Source organism: Carcharodon carcharias, chromosome 11 (assembly GCF_017639515.1).
Source record: "Carcharodon carcharias isolate sCarCar2 chromosome 11, sCarCar2.pri, whole genome shotgun sequence".
NCBI classification, from domain to species: Eukaryota; Metazoa; Chordata; class Chondrichthyes; order Lamniformes; family Lamnidae; genus Carcharodon; species Carcharodon carcharias.
The window spans coordinates 91,879,021-91,896,992 of NC_054477.1; the positions used below are offsets into that span (position 1 = coordinate 91,879,021).

Genomic DNA, 17,972 nt, shown 5'->3' on the forward strand with positions numbered 1-17,972 from the left:
AGATTCTTGTGTGCTACTGACTTTATCTTGAAATAGGACTTCATTGAAAACTATTTCAAGTTAATGAGTATTCATGCATTACAAATAATTACAAGTATGAACCTGCCACGGGCTAGCATGAGGCTTAACATGCTGCAAACACACTGCTGGCATTATCTCTGCATCTCAATGCTCCAGCAGGAAATCGAACTTTCACATCCAACTTAATTAAGACACTCTGCGTGTCATGTTTCCTGCCCTTGTAGGCTCGAAAATATCCCCCAATGTATTGAAACGTCAACTCTTTTCTTCTCCGCCGATGCTGCCAGACCTGCTGAGTTTTTCCAGGTAATTCTGTTTTTGTTTTGGATTTCCAGCATCCGCAGTTTTTTTGTTTTTACCCCAATGTATCTGACTTACACTGAAATGCAGTCAGACAAGGCGCAAATTAGTATGAAAAACCCACAGATAATTAAAACTTTGAGCCAGATCTCGCGCAATTTTACGCCTGGATGAGACAGGCATGCGCCCACCCGTTGGACATAAAATTCTGCTCCTGAACTCCGCCCAACGTCAGGGATCCACACAGGACAACAGTGTTGTGAGTAACCTACTGATCCAATTGAGGGTTCCTGAGTAGCTGAACACTGAAGACATGCCTGTGGCACTACGTCAAGCATGAGCCTTCATACGGAGGTCAAACATGCCAACATCCTTCATAATTCTACCGTCACATGGAGAAGGATCACTGGCTGCAGTCCCTAGTGGCACTGGTGAGAACCAGCTGGTATATGTAGATATTGTAAATAATCTTTCACATTGATTTAAGTGTACGCAGAACTTTGAAACAAACAGTTGCTTTAATTAAATTGTGAGTGAGCCAAATTATTTACAAACTACAAAAGTAGCAAATCATAGTGACCCACTCAATGATCAATGTGACACAGTGTCCTGTGAATGCAGGCAGCTGTTGTGCTTCCCTTTTTCCCTCAGAGGAGGTGGTGGCAGGCTGCTCATGTCCTCGGTTCAGTGGCTGTGAGGACCTCATCGTGCAGGGACCCATTAGAGCCCCTCCTGCGGCTATGCTGCCTGCACCTCTGCTGCAGCCATCATCATTGGGCCACAGCTGCTTCCTCTGTCAATGGGGCCAAGGAAGCTGAGGATAATGAGGGTCCTGCAAGCTGCATGGAACTCTCATCCCCTTCTTGCTCATGCTCAGCTTTCCTGCTGGTTTGAAGGAGTCTGCTGCTGGGGCGTGGCTGACATTCCCTGCAGATACCATTGAACCATTTGTGCCACTGTCCTGTTCAGGGTTCGCAGATCCTCACATATTCCATGGACATCAGTGCTCAGGGTCCAGCCTACATATGACTCCACATCCACAGCAATGTGGTTGACTCTTAACTCCCCTCTGAAATGAACTAGCAAGCTACTCAGTCCAAGGGTAATTAGGGATAGGCAGCAAATACTAGCCTTGCCAGTGATGCCCACATGCCATGAAAAATTCTTCACTCCTGATTCTTGTCTCCATCATGAAAATCCAGCCCTTGGGCCCGGATTTTCACCATGATGGAAAGGCTCTCTGTTGTGGCGAAAATCCAGGAAATGGCTGAAATTTCTAAGTCCCGCCCCTGAAACCGGCATTTCCCACCTTCAGGGGATGTGGGGCTGAAGTTGGGCAGGATTCACGTATGTGCGATTCGCAGGGGCAGTTGTCCATTTAAATCACCAGCTGCCTCCACTGAAGTGGGATTTTTGAACAGTAGAAGCATGGAATCCAGAGTGCACAGACTAGAACAGGTAAGAGGAGATTTGAACTTGGTAGAAGTGCTTGGATAGCCAGGGTACCCCTTTGGAGAGTTACCACTTTGGATAGGGTACCGGGACGCCTTTGGGAGAGGTAATGCACCCATTTTGAGAGGTAAGGCACCCTTTGGGAAGGGAACATGATGATGCATTATTTACACATGCAATCATTGTAATTGTCAAACTGTCAAAGAACTGTCCAGCTATCAATGAATTGTCCATTGTCAATGAAGTGTTAAAGAGTTATCCAGCTGTCATGGAACTTTCCAGCTATCAAGGAAGTGTTAAAGGGCTGTTCAGCTGTCAAGGAACTGCCCTGCTGTCAAGGAACTGTTAAGGAACTGTCCTGCTGCCCAACATGTCAAAACTATCCAGGAAATGTCAACGCTGTCAAGGAACTATCCAAGGATACTAGGTGAGTTAGCATGGAGGAGTTAAGGGAAAAGGGTGGTGGGTGGGGGGCATGGGTTGGCTTGAGTTGGCACTATGTTGGCATGGAGTGGGTAGAGGGGCACTAAGTTGGCATGGGGGTATGGCCACCATGGGAGTGGGTGGAGGACATAGGTTGGCATGGATGGGTCTTGGGCGGTGTGTTGGGGGCTGAGGGGTGATGACTGGAGGAAAGTTTTTTTTAATTTTATTATTCTCTTTTATTTATTTAAACACAGTGCCAGGGACGGAGGCAGGTCATGCGCCCAACCCACCTCTGCACTGGCAGCCTACGCATTCGTTCCGGGGTCGCCCACCCCAACTCCTGTTTCAGCCAACCACCCACCCGCTCACTGAAAATCTGACCTGCAGGCGGACATTTTTAAAGGTCTGGTTTGCTGAGCTGGGAACCCAACCTGGGGACGGAAATTTAAGGCTTGGTGTTTGTTAGAAATATTTCTGAAATGCTGAATTACTGCAGATATTTCACAACAAATCGTGGGGCTAAATTGCATTCAAGACAATGTTAAGTTTTTAGGAGCTTGCCTTTTGGGGAACAATTAAAACATTTTGTTCAGGCATGTAGAGCCTGGCTGTTGGAACCTAGAAATGTTAAAGTTAACCAATAGGTTTTTAAAGGACTGAATATTAATCCTTTAAAAACGTAGGTACTTCTTAGTATCCAGCATCGATTTTGGGATGTTTGTGAACTCCCAACAAATAAAAGTAATGTAACAATGGGTTTCACTTTAACCTGTAGTGATTTCTAAAACTCAGGTTCCTTCAGCATGTTATCTAACATTACCAAGCATGTAAAAAGCTGCATTTCAAAAAAACAATTCCACAGCGGAGAATGATATTATCTTATTAGGTAAAATTGTTGTCAAACTTTTACAATACATTACTTCCTTTGGCTAGTTTGACCTGTTGTCTCTCCTTACATTTAATTTGAAATCCAACTTGCTTTCCATAATATTACCATGGAAACAAATAATTAGAGAACTTAGCTGTTATTATTTGGATGTATGGCATAGAGGCACTTACGCTAGTAATCAAGCATTTGAATTATTCATTGCAGGATTCTGCAGATCTGCGCAGCATCCCCATAATTAATTAATAGTGCGCAGTTGGCAATTTGAGATTATAGTTATACAGAGAAAATATATAGGACTAAAGTTAGCTCACACTGAGAGAAACCTAGGGCTGGATTTTTGGCTTGGTGTGCGGGTGGGCACCTGACACGCAGGAGTGTGAAATAGCGTGCGTCCCGACATCATCACACACCAGCTTAATATTTCGGTCGATGGATGCGCATGGGAGTCAGCAGCGTGTCTACTGACAATTAAAATGGGCTGTTAAGCCCATGAATCGATTAATTACATCTAACCTTATGGTTGGTGGGCAGGCAAAGAGGCCAAGTGGCCTTTGGATTTTTGAGGAAACCTTATCCATGGGTGGGATGAGATTTCTGATGTTAATTAAAAATAAAATAAAAGTTTTCAGAACTCATTTGCAACATGTCGCTGCTTATGTAACAAAGTCACATGAGGGGACAGGTTTTCCTTTTTTTTAATGTGGGAAATCTTCAGCTTCATGAGGCAGCTCTGTGCATTCAGGGAGCTTTCTGTGAGCACACTATAAGACCATAAGACATAGGAGCAGAAATTAGGCCATTCGGCCCATGCAGTCTGCCCCGCCATTCAATCATGGCTGATAAGTTTCTCAACCCCATTCTCCCACTTTCCCCCGTAACCTTTGATCTCCTTACCAGTCAAGAACCTATCTATCTCGGTCTTAAATACACTCAATGACCTGGCCTCCACAGCCTTCTGTGGTAATGAATTCCATAGATTCACCACTCTCTGGCTAAAGAAGTTTCTCCTCATCTCTGTTCTAATAGATCTTCCCTTTACTCTGAGGCTGTGCCCTCGGGTCTTAGTCTCTCCTACTAATGGAAACATCTTCCCCACGTCCACTCTATCTAGGCCTTTCAGTATTCTGTAAGTTTCAATCAGATCCCCCCCCTCATCCTTCTAAACTCCATCGAGTATAGACCCAGAGTCCTCAGACGTTCCTCATATGTTAAGCCTTTCATTCCAGGGATCATTCTCGTGAATCTCCTCTGGACCCTTTCCAGGGCCAGCACATCCTGCCTGAGATATGGGGCCCAAAATTGCTCACAATATTCTAAATGTGGTCTCACCAGAGCTTTATAAAGCCTCAGCAGCACATCCCTGCTTTTATATTCTAGTCCTCACGAAATAAATGCCAACATTGCATTTGCCTGCCTAACTACTGACTCAACCTGCAAGTTAACCTTAGGAGAATCCTGGACTAGGACTCCCAAGTCCCTTTGCACTCCAGATTTCTGAATTCTCTCCTCATTTAGAAAATAGTCCATTCTTCCTACCAAAGTGCATGACCTTACACTTCCCCACATTGTATTCCATCTGCCACTTCTTTGCCCATTCTCCTCACCTGTCCAAATCGTTTTGCAGCCTCCCCGCCTCCTCAATACTACCTGTCCCTCCAACTACCTTTGTATCATGCAAACATCCTTCATCTAGATCATTAATGTATAAAGTGAAAAGTTGTGGTCCCAACACTGACCCCTGCAGAACTCCACTAGTCACCAGCTGCCATCCTGAGAAGGACCCCCTTAACCCTACTCTCTGCCTCCTGCCAGACAGCCAATTTTCTATCCATGTTAGTAGCTTGCCTCTAACACCATGGGCTCTTAACTTACTGAGCAGCCTCCTGTGCGGCACCTTGTCAAAGGCCTTCTGGAAGTCCAAGTGGATAACATCCATTGGCTCTCCTTTGTCTAACTTACTCATTAACTCCTCAAAGAATTCTAACAGATTTGTCAGGCATGATCTCCCCTTGATGAAACCATGCTGACTTTGCCCAATTTTACCATGCACTTCCAAATATTCTGAAATCTCATCCTTAATAATGGACTCTAAAATCTTACCAACGACCGAGGTCAGGTTAATCAGCCTGTAATTTCCCATCTTTTGCCTCACTCCCTCCTTAAACAGGAGGGTTACATTAGCGATTTTCCAGTCCTCTAGGACCCTCCCTGACTCCAGTGATTCCTGAAAGATCACCACTAATGCTTTCACTATCTCTTCAGCTATCACCTTCAGAACTCTGGGGTGTAATCCATCTGGTCCAGGTGATTTATCCACCTTCAGACCTTTCAGTTTTCCTAGCACCTACTCCTTGGTAATGGCCATCATACTCAGCTCTGCCCCCCGACTCTCTTGAGTTTTGGGGATGTCACTCATGTCTTCCACTATGAAGACTGATGCAAAGTACCTATTCAGTTCCTCTGTCATTTCTTTGTTCCCCACTACTACTTCTCCATCGTCATTTTTCAGCGGCCCAATGTTCATTTTTGCCTCTCTCTTACCCTTTATATATCTAAAAAACCATCTTGCATGATGCGCTGACTTCCATGCTCGCCCTCCGCCACCACTCCCCCACCAAGGCACTGCTGAGCGTTTCAGTGCGTTACTAACACTGGATGGCCGTTAATTGGCCAGCCAGTGTGAAATCACAGTCGGGGCCTGATCACGGGAGAGGGAGAGAGAGAGAATAGCAGATAAACATGAGAGTAAAAGAAACATAGGAGAGACATAAGGCTTCTCAAAGAGTGCACATCTCTTATCAAAATGTTCTTCGATTACATTTTTAATACAGAAAAGGCATAGGTAAGTTCATGGCAATTTAGTGAAAAGCAAGATGGTTTTTAAAAAAGTATTTGAAGCAATTTCAATCATTTGCCTTTTTTATAGCTATCTTTTAAAGAACATTCATTACTGATTGACTTCATACCCATGTTGTAGTTTTCTTCAGAAGTATGTCTGTGCATTGCAGTGAAGGTATAGATTTTCCTACTGCCTATTACAGATCACATGATGGTGGTGGTGGTGGTGGTGGTGGGCGTAGCATTCTAGTCGTGGACCTGGTTCAAGCATGTAGCTTCTAAAAGAACTCTCTGTAATAAAGTTATCTGTTTCAAGTAGAAAGCTGTTTGGTATGTCAAGTCATTACATTTGGTGACGAGGGTAAAATAGCTCCAACGCTGCACCTTTAGCTCTTGAGAAAAAGAAAGGAAAGTATATCCACCAGTCATGCCACCCTTCGGCAGAATCGATCTTTATGGAAGAGTTTGGAGCTAGTACATTACGCTCCTTGATTTTTATTTCATGGCTAATGAAATTACTGCAGAGGAGAAGCAGAAAGCAATTCTTTTGAGTGTCTGCAGTAGCAAAGCATATAACCTCACCAGCAGTCTGATGGCCCCAAATGCGTCCAATTCGAAATCTTTTAACAAATTGCTGGACCTTGTGAAGATCCTTTTTCAGCTGAAGCCATCGGTAATAATGCAGAGGTTTAAGTTTACCTCCAGAGTAAAGGCCCTAGGCGAGTCCATCACAACCTGTATAGCAAAGTTGAAGCAGTTGGCTATGCACTGCGACTTCAGAGACATACGCCAATGATATGTTGTGGGACTGATTAGTTTGTGGAGTTCACAATGAGGCCATTCACAGTAGTCAACATCGGTTTGAAGCGCGTCATGGAAATAGCACTAGTCATGGAAAGTGCTGCAAGGACTCGCAGGCTTTACAGAATGTCCAACATGGCTCTGTTCTTCAGGTGGGGCTGGAATGCCAGGCATGACATGAAAGCCAGAGACACAGCAGCGGAGCGAGAGGATGTTCTGCTGCCCGAAAGATGAAAAGGCCTCAATGGAAGCATTTCAGCAGCAACTCAGAGGTTAATCTGTTATTGATTAGGGGGTACCACATACCGGACACCTGCAGATTCAAGGAGGCAGAATGCTATTATTGCCACAAGAAAGGTCATATAATAAAGCAATTCAAGGCAAAATCAAGACAGCCCATAAGACAGCAGACCAAAATGACTGAAGTGAATAACAAGACAAAACCTAAAGTTGCCGATACCGATATCTATTCCATGTACAATGTCAAAGCAGTAAAAACTGAACCAATAACTGTCACAGTTCAAGTGAGTGGGAAGCCACTGGTAATGGAAGTAGATGCGGGATCCTGGTCAAGCACTGTCTCCAGTGTCAGCAACAATAGAGGTTGCCTGTTTCAGCTCCACTGCATCCATGGGAGTGCTTGATCAACCCTGGGTTGGACTACATATTGATTATGGAGGCCCATTCTTAGGTACCATGTTCTTATTGATCATAGATTCACATTCGAAGTGGATGGACGTTCATGAAGTTAGATCACTGACATCAAGCGTATCTATTGAAAAGCTGCGTCAATGTTTTAGTATACATGGCCTAACAGAAGTAATTGTTTCAGATAACAGTACTGTCTTTACCAGTACAAAGTTTCAGGGATTCATGAGTTTAAATGGAATCAGACATATTAAAACAGCACCGTATATCTGTCATCAAATGGTTTAGCTGAAAGACCTGTGCAAACTTTCAAATCTGGGATGAAGAGGTTACCAGAAGGTTCTCTAGAAACTCGACTTTCCCACTTTCTTCTTAATTATCGTACAATGTCTCATCAACTACGTATTCAACACCATCTAAATTATTGATGAAACACTGCTTACATACAAGGTTAAGTCTGGTGTTTCCAAACTTAGAGGGGAAGGTAGAGAAGAATCAGAATAATTAAAAATTGAATCACAATATTCATGGCAAAGCTCAAAGGTTTACTGTAGGAGATACAGTTCTTGTGTGGAATTTTGGAAGTGAACCTTGTCAGGTTCCTGGTACAATTGTCTCAGAAACTGGCCCCTTGTCCTCCCAGCTGAAAGCAGAAGACTGCATTATTTGAAAACATGTGGATCATCTTAGCAATAGAGAGACTTCCTACAACCAGCTATTACGCCTGTGATTAACGGCGAAACATTAACCCCTGAGGTGATAGATCAATCTAGAATAGACATACCTGATTTCCCTGTGGAGTTGCCTAACCCTAAACTGCAACTTTCTAATGATGTATCTGATGCTGCAGTTCCTGATCATGCCAATCCAGTGGAAGAACCTCAAGTGGTAGAGCTGCGCTGGTTTAACCGAATAAGAAAACCACCTTCGAGACTTAATCTTTAATCACCTGATATATGTATATGTTGTGGATTAAAGGATTAAAATGTTCTTTGTAATTAGAAAATATAAGAAAAACTAAAGGTGGAAGAAATGTTGTGATTGAAGGTAAAGCTTTTCCTATTGTCTATTGGGGGTCATATGATTGTTCTTGACAAATGAGGCCTAAGCGAGGGTAATCCAGGGATTGTGGCTTTCTAGCCATAGACCTTGTTCAAAAATGTAGCTTCTAAAAGAGGCCTCTGTAATAAAGTTGTTTCAAGCAGAAACCCGTTTGGTACATCAAGTCATTACAGCATTCACTGCCTGATTTTGATTGAGAAATTTCCTACCTGTTCAAGTTGTTGCAATCTTCAGCATATGAAATTGTAATGCAAAATGTTAGCATGTACAAATGTGATATAACAACAGCTAGGAAAAGAAAATTTACGTTTTGTACGAAGCAAGTTGAACAAGTTAGTAAACTCAATGCAATATGTTGAAGTCATTGATTACAAATACTTTCGATGAGATAACTTGCCATCAGTGGTGGGTTTCTGTTTGATGTGAGAGTTTGAGCACTTCCACATTCAAAGTGAATAGTGTGGCCCAAGAAGGAAAGGTGAAGAAAACAAAGGACAACAATGATCTGTCTGTCAGTACACAATGATGATGGGTGGGGTAAATTTTGTGCTCTATCTGTAGCTAAATCATAAAAATGTTCTTTTGCAGCTTTATTAGCTTGTGCTTCCATTTCAAAAAGCTGTCTGTGAAGCCCACAGGGCTCTCAGCTTCTGTACTCTTTTAAAGATTTTACCAATTAGTGTATACTTCTCCATATTGTGCCTCCCTTAAATGCTATGCCTCACATTTCTCCACGTCAAATTTAATTTTCTATCTCACTGCATAATCTGCCATCCTGTCTGCACCCTCCTGAAGTTACTTAGCAGTCTTTACAGAAGGGAAAAAGAAGAAATCTTCTTCTGTAAGGAAAGGAATTTTTTGCTTTCAAACTGAACCTGTTGATTTGATGAACAAACTAATATTCTCTGATTTTTTTTAGTGCCTTCTCCATCAGTAATTTGATGTTGATCTACTCCACACCAAACTCACTGAAGTAAAGTAAAACTGAGTATTGGATAGCTAAATGTATGCCAACACTCAGTTCCATTGGGCAGAGCATGCAGTCCACTCCACAGACCACTAAAATGGTATAGGAGCCTGATTGAAACAAGAGAGAGTCTAACCACCTCTCCTTGATATTCAATACTGTTACTATCACTGAATTTCCCCATTATTCTTGACATTCAATGGCTTTACCATCACTGAATCCTCCACTATCAATATCTTCAGTGTTGCCATTGAACAGAAACTAAACTGGACTAGCCATATAAATACTGTGGCTACAAGAGCAGGTCAGAAGCTAAGAATATTGTGATGGGTAACTCACCTCCTGACTCCCAAAGCCTGTCCACCATCTATAAGGCACAAGTCAGGAGTGTGATGGAATACTCTCCACTAGCCTGGATAAGTGCAGCTCCAACAACGCTCAAGAAGCTTGACACCATCCAGGACAAAGCAGCCCACTTGACTGGCATCCCATCTACAAAGATTCACTCCTTCCACCACCAAAGCACAGTGGCAGCAGTGTGTACCATCTACAAGATGCACTGCAGGAACTCACCGAGGCTGCTTAGCTAGCAGCTTTCAAACCACAACAGCTACTATCTAGAAGGACAAGGGCAGCAGACACACGAGAACACCACCACCTGGAAGTTCACCTTGAAGCTAATCACCATCCTGACTTCAAAATATATCACCGTTCCTTCACTGTCACTGGGTCAAATGCCTGGAACTCCCTTCCTAACAGCACTGTGGGTGTACCTACACCACATGGACTACAGCAGTTCAAGAAGGCAGCTCACCACACCTTCTTAAGGGCAGTCAGGGATGGGTAATAAATGCTGGCCTAGCCAGCAATGCCCACATCCCATAAATGAATTTTTAAAAAATCCTGAGGATCACCATTAACCAGAAACTTAACTGAAGCAGCTACATAAATACTGTGACTACAAGGGTTGGTCAGATGCTGTGAATTCTGTGGCAAGCAACTCACCTTCTGACTCCCCAAAGCCTGTTCACCATCTAGAAGGCACAAGTCAGGAGTGTGATGTAATGCTCTCCTCTTGCCAGGACGAGTATTGCTCCAACAACAATCAAGAATTTGAACACCATCCAGGACAAAGCAGCATGCTTGACTGGCACCTTATCCACCACCTTAAACATTCATTCCCTCCACCACCTGTGCACAGTGGTAGTGGTGTGCACTATCTACAAGATGCACTGCAGCATCTAAATTTGGCAAGTCTGTATTACATAGAATATGTGGAAATTACAACATGGAAACAGATTATTTAGCATAATTGGTCTGTGTTGATACTTTGCTGCCTTATGATTTTAACTTTCTGACCTGCTTGCAGCAGGGGGGCCCAGTAGCATGTGGGGAAACTGAAAGTTTCAGAAATGTGTGTAGCAATGACTTTTTAATACAGTCACTGTATTTTTCACTTGACCTCCAAGGCTCCCAACCAATTAGAGTGAAAGCACGCGATGACAATGCGCATTGCTCGTTTTCAACTATATAAAGACTTTGCAGTTATCATACTTGAAGCACTGTAGAGGACTTCAGTTAGAGCCAGAAATAGAGCCAGACGCAACATAGCAAGGCAGCATCAACAATGGACATGAGGCTGTGGGCAGTAAAAGCCCACAGGAGATTCTGTTCTCTGCAGATGGGAAGAAGAAGCCTGATGCTGTAAACAAAAAAGTGCGGTTGGATAGCTGAGGAGGCCAACAGCAAGAATGCGATCCCATGCTTCTGGATACAGTGCCAGCAGAGACTTAATGATCATCAGGTAAGAAAGGTGAGTGACATGGAACATGTAATTATATTCTGATGTGCATTTTACCCCAACCTCTCTTACTCTACCTACCCAAATCTTCTCCTGCACCTACTCCTCATACCAACACACCATGCAGGCCTACTGAACCCTTTCTGTCCAGATACTTACTCACATCCCCATTGGATGACTGACACTCACCCTTACAATAATGCAATGTCACACTGACCCTCCGGAACTATGGCCCTTCTATCCTTTCAGCGCATTCCATTTCTTACATTTATGAAGCTCTTTTTCCCTTTCTTGCAGGAGAAGAGAATGCAGAACACCAACGAGAGGCAGAGAGCCAGAGGAGGCCCTTTAGTCACCTCCATTTTGATAACTGCAGAGGAGAAAGTGAATGTATGGCTATTGATGATGGAAAGATGGAGGTTGTGGTGGGGTTGGGGGGTGCGGGGGGTGGGGGGGGGGAGGGGGTGTGCAGTGTGCGCGGGGTAGGGGAGGGTGTGGTTCTTCCAGCTATTTAGTGAAAGGATTAAATATCATACAGCCACTATGTTTACTTGAGTTCAAGCAGCCATTGAAAAATGATGATGTACAATGATGACTTAACACCCTCTTACTTATAGCTTTAATTGATGTCTCTTATCTCCCATAGGCCGATCAAGCCTGCCACAGGAGGTGATGCAAGAGGACAACAAAGAGGTCACTCACAATGAGGATACACTGTCACAGGACTCATGCACACCATACACTAGCTTAGGTACACACATCTCAGAGGAACCACCCAGGCAGGATGTTGGGTTGTGACAAAGTCTCTCACATGTCACAAGTGAGCAGGAGTGGGTGTTGGAGGCAGGTACAATGGTAGAGAATCCCTAGTGGAGGGTACAGGACCCTCCAGAAGACCATTCCAGGACCATCTAGGCAGGCCTTCCCGAGAAGAGGCAGTGCAGATCTCTCGCTGGCTTCCCAGTCAGCAGGTAAGTCCCCCAACACCTCAACAAGATTTTACCCTTTGTGTCTATTCCATCTGTCCAGTGGAGCAAACGATGATTAAGGAGAAGACTGCTGCTATTCAATACGGTTATTGGTTCCTGTTGCTCATCTTATTCCTCATCTGTGGACCAAAGCGGAGCTGCATAAGCGTTCTCATGTTGAACTGAAGGTTGCCAGCTAGGAATTGTAGGTCTACCTATGTAGACCCCACAGTAATGGAACTCACTTCCAAAGCAGTGAAAGCATACTCTCAGAACAAGCCCTGTGAGCAAAATCCTTTCAATGAGGCAAGGAAGCAGATGTGAGGACCATGTATATTTAAAACATTTCTAGCCTGTCACTTGGTCAACCCCCTCCCACTTGAGTTCCAGGAAGCCCACAGAACTTGTAAACACACTGTTAAAGATAGAAATCCAGGTTAAAGAAGCAGATGGTAAGCACTTAACATATATAAATTGCAAACTGTCTGTCCCATGGGGTTTCCTTGCATGCAGCAACTCACGCTGAGGTTAAAGGTGGATGGCGTGAAGGTTGCTGCCAGGCTGCCAATTTCAAGCCCTGGTAAGCTTGTTACCTATTCACACACTCACCCACCTTGTTAGATTAAAATTCCACCCTTTATGTCTCTAGGGTTCCCATATCCCTTTGTCCCTCTTTACTTCAACACCCAATTTGTTTTTTTCTCATTGACATTGGGCAGAATTCTGCCCTTGATGGGCAGGCGGGCCCCACCAGCTCGGCGGCGGGCGGGCAGCCGATCGCCGCTGCCAAAATGGGCCTCACCGCCATTTTAAGTGGGCGGGCCAATTATGCGCTTCCTGTGCGGGCAGGATTCCCCAACTGCCAGAGTGTGCTCTTTCGTGCATGCGCGTGAAAGAGCGCACATCTCCCTGAGGCAAAGTGCTGCCTCAGGGAGATCGCTGAAAGGCACTGAAACATTAAAAATAGAAAATTTTAAAAATCATTAACGTGTCCCCCTCATGTGAAATTGTTACACGAGATGGGACATGTTAATGAAATACACAAAAACTTTATTATAATTTTTTTATTCCAATATCAGACCTCATCCCACCACTGGATGAGGTTTGTAAAAAAAATCACTTACCCACCTGTCCGTTTGCACGGCCCCTCAAAATCCTGGTCGATTGAAGAATTAATGGCCTTAATAAGGCCATTAATTAATGGCGGGTTTGCGTCCCGCTGCATAGCGCACCCACCAACCAAAATAAAGTAATACTGCGCGCTGACATCGGGACGCTTGCGCGACGCCAGCGCGTGACATTTTAAGCGCTGGTGTGCAGACTCTGCCACCCGCACGCCAGCCAGAAGATTCAGCCCATAATCTCTGCTTCTGTCACTAACTCTGGCAATGGATTCTATAGTCTTACAACTGACTGTGTAAAAATGTTTCTTTTTCTCTCTATTCCAACTCTCTTACATGTTAATCATATATCTATGCTCACTTGTTCTAAGCACCTCAGTCACTGCAAATGGTATGTTTTTATTAGTCCTGTCCCATCCCTTCATAATTCTAATTCTCAATCTCAATTAAATCACGTTGTATTCTCTTGTTATCTAATGGAAACAGTCCTATTTCTTCTGATATTTCTTTATATCTGCATTACCTCACATCGGCAGCATCCCATTGAATCCAGAAGCCAAATACTACAAATGTTGGAAATCTGAAATAAAAAACAGAAAATGCTGAAAGAACTCCTCAGGTCTGGCAGCATCTGTCAAGAAAGGAACAGAGCTAAAGTTTCAGGTCGTAACCTCACCAATTCTGATGAAAGATCATCGACCTGAAATGTTAACTCTACTTCTCTCTCCACAGTTGCTGCTAGATTTGCTGAATATTTCCAGTATTTGCTACTTTTTTTTCCCCACTGCTGCCTCACCATCCTTCCCACACTGTGGTGCCCAAAACTGCGCATAATACTCCAACTCTAGTCTGCTAAGGTTTTACATAGATTTATCAATATATTTTGACTTTTATACAATATATCTCTTGCCATAAAGCCAGGTACTCCATTCACTTTTTTATGGCTTTTTCCACTTGATGTGCTCCTTTTAATGTTTTGTGAACCTAAATTCCTAAACCACGTCAGTTCTTCCACACCACCAACTCATCCCTATTCAATGCATATTATCGCATTTTTTTAACCAAAATCCATTATTCTTTTTGATATTAAACATCTTCCCCCATCTTCTTATTAATAACCCCTTTGCAGCTTCCTTTGTGCTATTAATAATGCATAGTGTGATAATCTGGCAAAGTAATTCAGCAACAGTACAGATAACAGTACAAAATACCAATTTGATGTATGCAAATAAATCCATCTGTCATCAGCTATTCTGAGTCTTAAAAGAAAGTGTTTTATTTTTTATACAGCTTTGCATAGAATTGTTGGGATCAGTCTGATGGTGGGATGTACTGTAGGTAAATTAACATCATGCTGAAACGGAATCATTTACATCGGACCTAAGCTTAGCCCCTTCGCTTTGTTCACATACTGCTGATATTGTCCTGAAATAACCTCCATTTGATATTCCTATATTGTTCACAGTTGTGTAATTTTTTGCATTTTCATTTATTACTTTACATTTTTCATATATAGATTTTCTTCCGTAAAGTAATCAGTCATTCAAAGCCCCAGACATCTTCAACTGCTTCACCAATGATCTTCCCTTCCACAGCACTGTGGGTTCACCCACGCAACATGGACTGCAATGATTCAAGAAGGTAACTCACAGTCATCTTCTCAAGGACAGTTATGGATGGGCAACAAATGCTGGCCTTACCAATGACATTCCATTCCAAGAATGAATATTTTTTTAAAAAAATAATCTATTTCAAGCTGTTACGTGTTCTGGTTTGGGGTGGACTGTTCAGTTTTTGAATGAGCAATTTGGAAATTTCTCAAATGGGTCCATTTACAGAAAGCATACTTCCAAGGTGGATTCTCACTTGATAAGCAGAAACTAAAGAGGAAATTTTCTGACTTTGCACTCCTCACCTGCTTGAGAGAACTTATTGGAAACCTGCAAATGATTTTCGAACCATTAATTCAAATTGTTGTAGACCATTGTACAGTGCATGCTTGAAGGGATTTTAATAAGGTAAGTACTGGTCAAATTTAATATCATTCAAAGCGATATTCTCAATTTTCAACTTAAAGGAATTTACTCGTTTGTTGAGTGGTAAGGACAAGAACATTTCAAACTGTTCCAGGAGCTGTCGATTCAATTGTTGTTATAAAGTAGACATTCCAAGCACTTGTGTAAATACATAAAAAGTTGTAATTAATTTGGACCAATAGTTAAAAATAAGTACTTCCTTCATGAAGTACTTATATGTCAAAACATCTCAAAGTGTTTCTGATAGCCAGTTGGCTTTAAGTGAATTAATTCAATGACAGTAAGACAATATGCCTACATGTTTGACTAAAGTTTAATACTCCAATTAAGGTAAATACTTAAAAATCAATGGAATTTATTTTGGGGAGATGAGGTCAATTGAGGGTACAATCTTTGAGCTCAAACTTTCCGGGATCAAATCCAGTGTCCCACTACAATTACTTACTTTCTATACTTTTCTGAGTAAAAAATTACTAATCTAAATGCCATTACAATGAATGCAGCTACCTTGTTAAACTATAAGAAGAGGCAGATTTGACCAATGGGTTAAAGTTAAACAATTGATTGACACGGGAGAAATGATTTAATCACATAATGCTGTTTCCCATGTTGTTAACTTCCCTATTTCTCTCATGCCAGGATGCGTTCTTTCTTAGAGTGCAATTATTATAAAAATGAAGATGCTTTTATCTTAACTGAGCCTTCAAGGTCTTGCTTGTAATGAATGGAGTCTTTCTCTCTCTCCCTCTCTCTAGATTTGGTACAGAGGGAGCTTTTCAGCTTGTTTGTGGACTGAGTTAATAACTCTACTTTTTCCATGATGCCTATTACTTAAAATAACTGCTGTTGTTAGGTCAGCGAACATAGCTGTCATTCTGCACTAGCAAGGTCATGCAATGTCAAATGATGAATGACCAGTAATCTACTTTTAAAGAAGTCATTGTAGAATGCCATAGGACTAAATGGTGATTAATTTGGTTTAACAGCTCTTTCTCTTATTTTCTTGCAGGTAATGTATTTGTTGTAAGCTTGGCGTTTGCTGACCTTGTCGTGGCTGTATATCCATATCCACTAGTACTCTTTGCGATTTTTCACAATGGATGGTTCCTTGGTGACATTCACTGTAAAGTGAGTGGCTTTTTGATGGGTCTAAGTGTGATAGGTTCAATTTTCAACATCACAGCAATTGCAATGAACAGATACTGCTACATCTGTCACAGCCTGGCTTATGACAAATTATTTAGCTGTCGAAACACAATGATCTTTGTGCTTCTGATTTGGGCATTAACAGTGCTTGCAATAGTGCCGAATTTTTTTGTTGGATCCTTACGGTATGATGCCCGTGTCTATTCCTGTACATTTACTCAGACAGTTAGTTCCTCTTATACCATTTCTGTGGTGGTAGTTCACTTCCTAGTTCCTATCACAGTTGTTTCATTTTGTTACCTGCGAATCTGGATTTTGGTTATTCAAGTAAGGAGGCGAGTCAAAACGGATGTGAGGCCAAGACTGAAGCAGAGTGACTTCAGAAACTTTCTGACTATGTTTCTAGTATTTGTGCTTTTTGCATTTTGCTGGGCACCCCTGAACTTCATTGGCCTAGCTGTGGCTATCAATCCACAGGAGATTGCACCAAAAATCCCAGAGTGGCTCTTTGTCCTTAGTTATTTCATGGCCTACTTTAACAGTTGCCTTAATGCAATTATATATGGGCTGTTGAACCAAAACTTCAGAAAAGAATATAAAAGAATCATAATGTCCTTGTGGACACCACGTCGTTTGTTTCAAGAAACATCAAAAGGTGGAACTGAGGCACAGAGGACAAAACCATCACCTGCAATAAACAATAATGATCAAGTTAAAGCAAACTCTCTGTAAAATTATTCATGTACCTAAATATGCTGGACTGCAGTATCAGATCACTGGTGTTTAGAAAACCTTGGTTCATGTTGAAAAAATAAAATCTTTCAAGGTGTTCTTTTATTTTAATTAATTTTCTCTTATAATCACCCTTAGACAATTTTGAATTTTGCCAATTCTAAAGCGGTGAATGAAAGTTCTTACAGTTGGTGGAGTTAAACATGGGGCAGGATTTTTAGGTTGGCATGCAAGCATAACCAACGGGCCTGAGAGCGGCTGGGGAACGGACTGCCATCTGCGATCAGCCCCCGAAACTCTCGCTGAAATGCTCAGCACTGCTGTGGTGGGGGCGGGAAGAGGGTGGTTGCTGACATGAGCGCGGGTGCAGGGGAGCACGGAATGAAAGTTCCCTGAAGTTATAGAGCTGCCTCAGGGAGCTGAAGAATTTAAAAACAATAAATAAAGATTTTAAAATCCAGAAAAAAATGTCCACGCATCAGAACCAGTCACCTGAACATATGATGAAAATTCTGCCCATTCATTTTTTAAAAATTTAGTAACAGAAACCTCATCCTGTCCTTGGATGAGGTTTCATCAAAAATGCAAAGTCCGCCTGCCAGATTTGCACATCCGGTAACTGTAAGGTTGGATGGATCACGAAAAATTGGGGACATTTGGAACTTTAATGGCCTTAATTGTCCTCTTAATTGTTGGCCGACGCAAATCTGACTTTCACGCGTGCTTGTTGCCCGAAATATCGCATGAGCGCAGGATGACATCGG

At 42.5% G+C, this 17,972-nt stretch overlaps 1 protein-coding gene across 1 annotated transcript in view; it reads left to right on the forward strand.

The window, feature by feature from the left end:
* LOC121284159 (melatonin receptor type 1B-like) overlaps positions 1–17,208 on the forward strand; it is an 81,263-nt gene extending 64,055 nt beyond the window's left edge. Inside the window, exon 2 of the mRNA XM_041199380.1 lies at positions 16,340–17,208. Coding sequence (XP_041055314.1) covers positions 16,340–17,208 — 869 coding nt within the window. The remainder of the gene's footprint in view (positions 1–16,339) is intronic.
* The last annotated feature ends 764 nt before the right edge of the window (positions 17,209–17,972 follow it).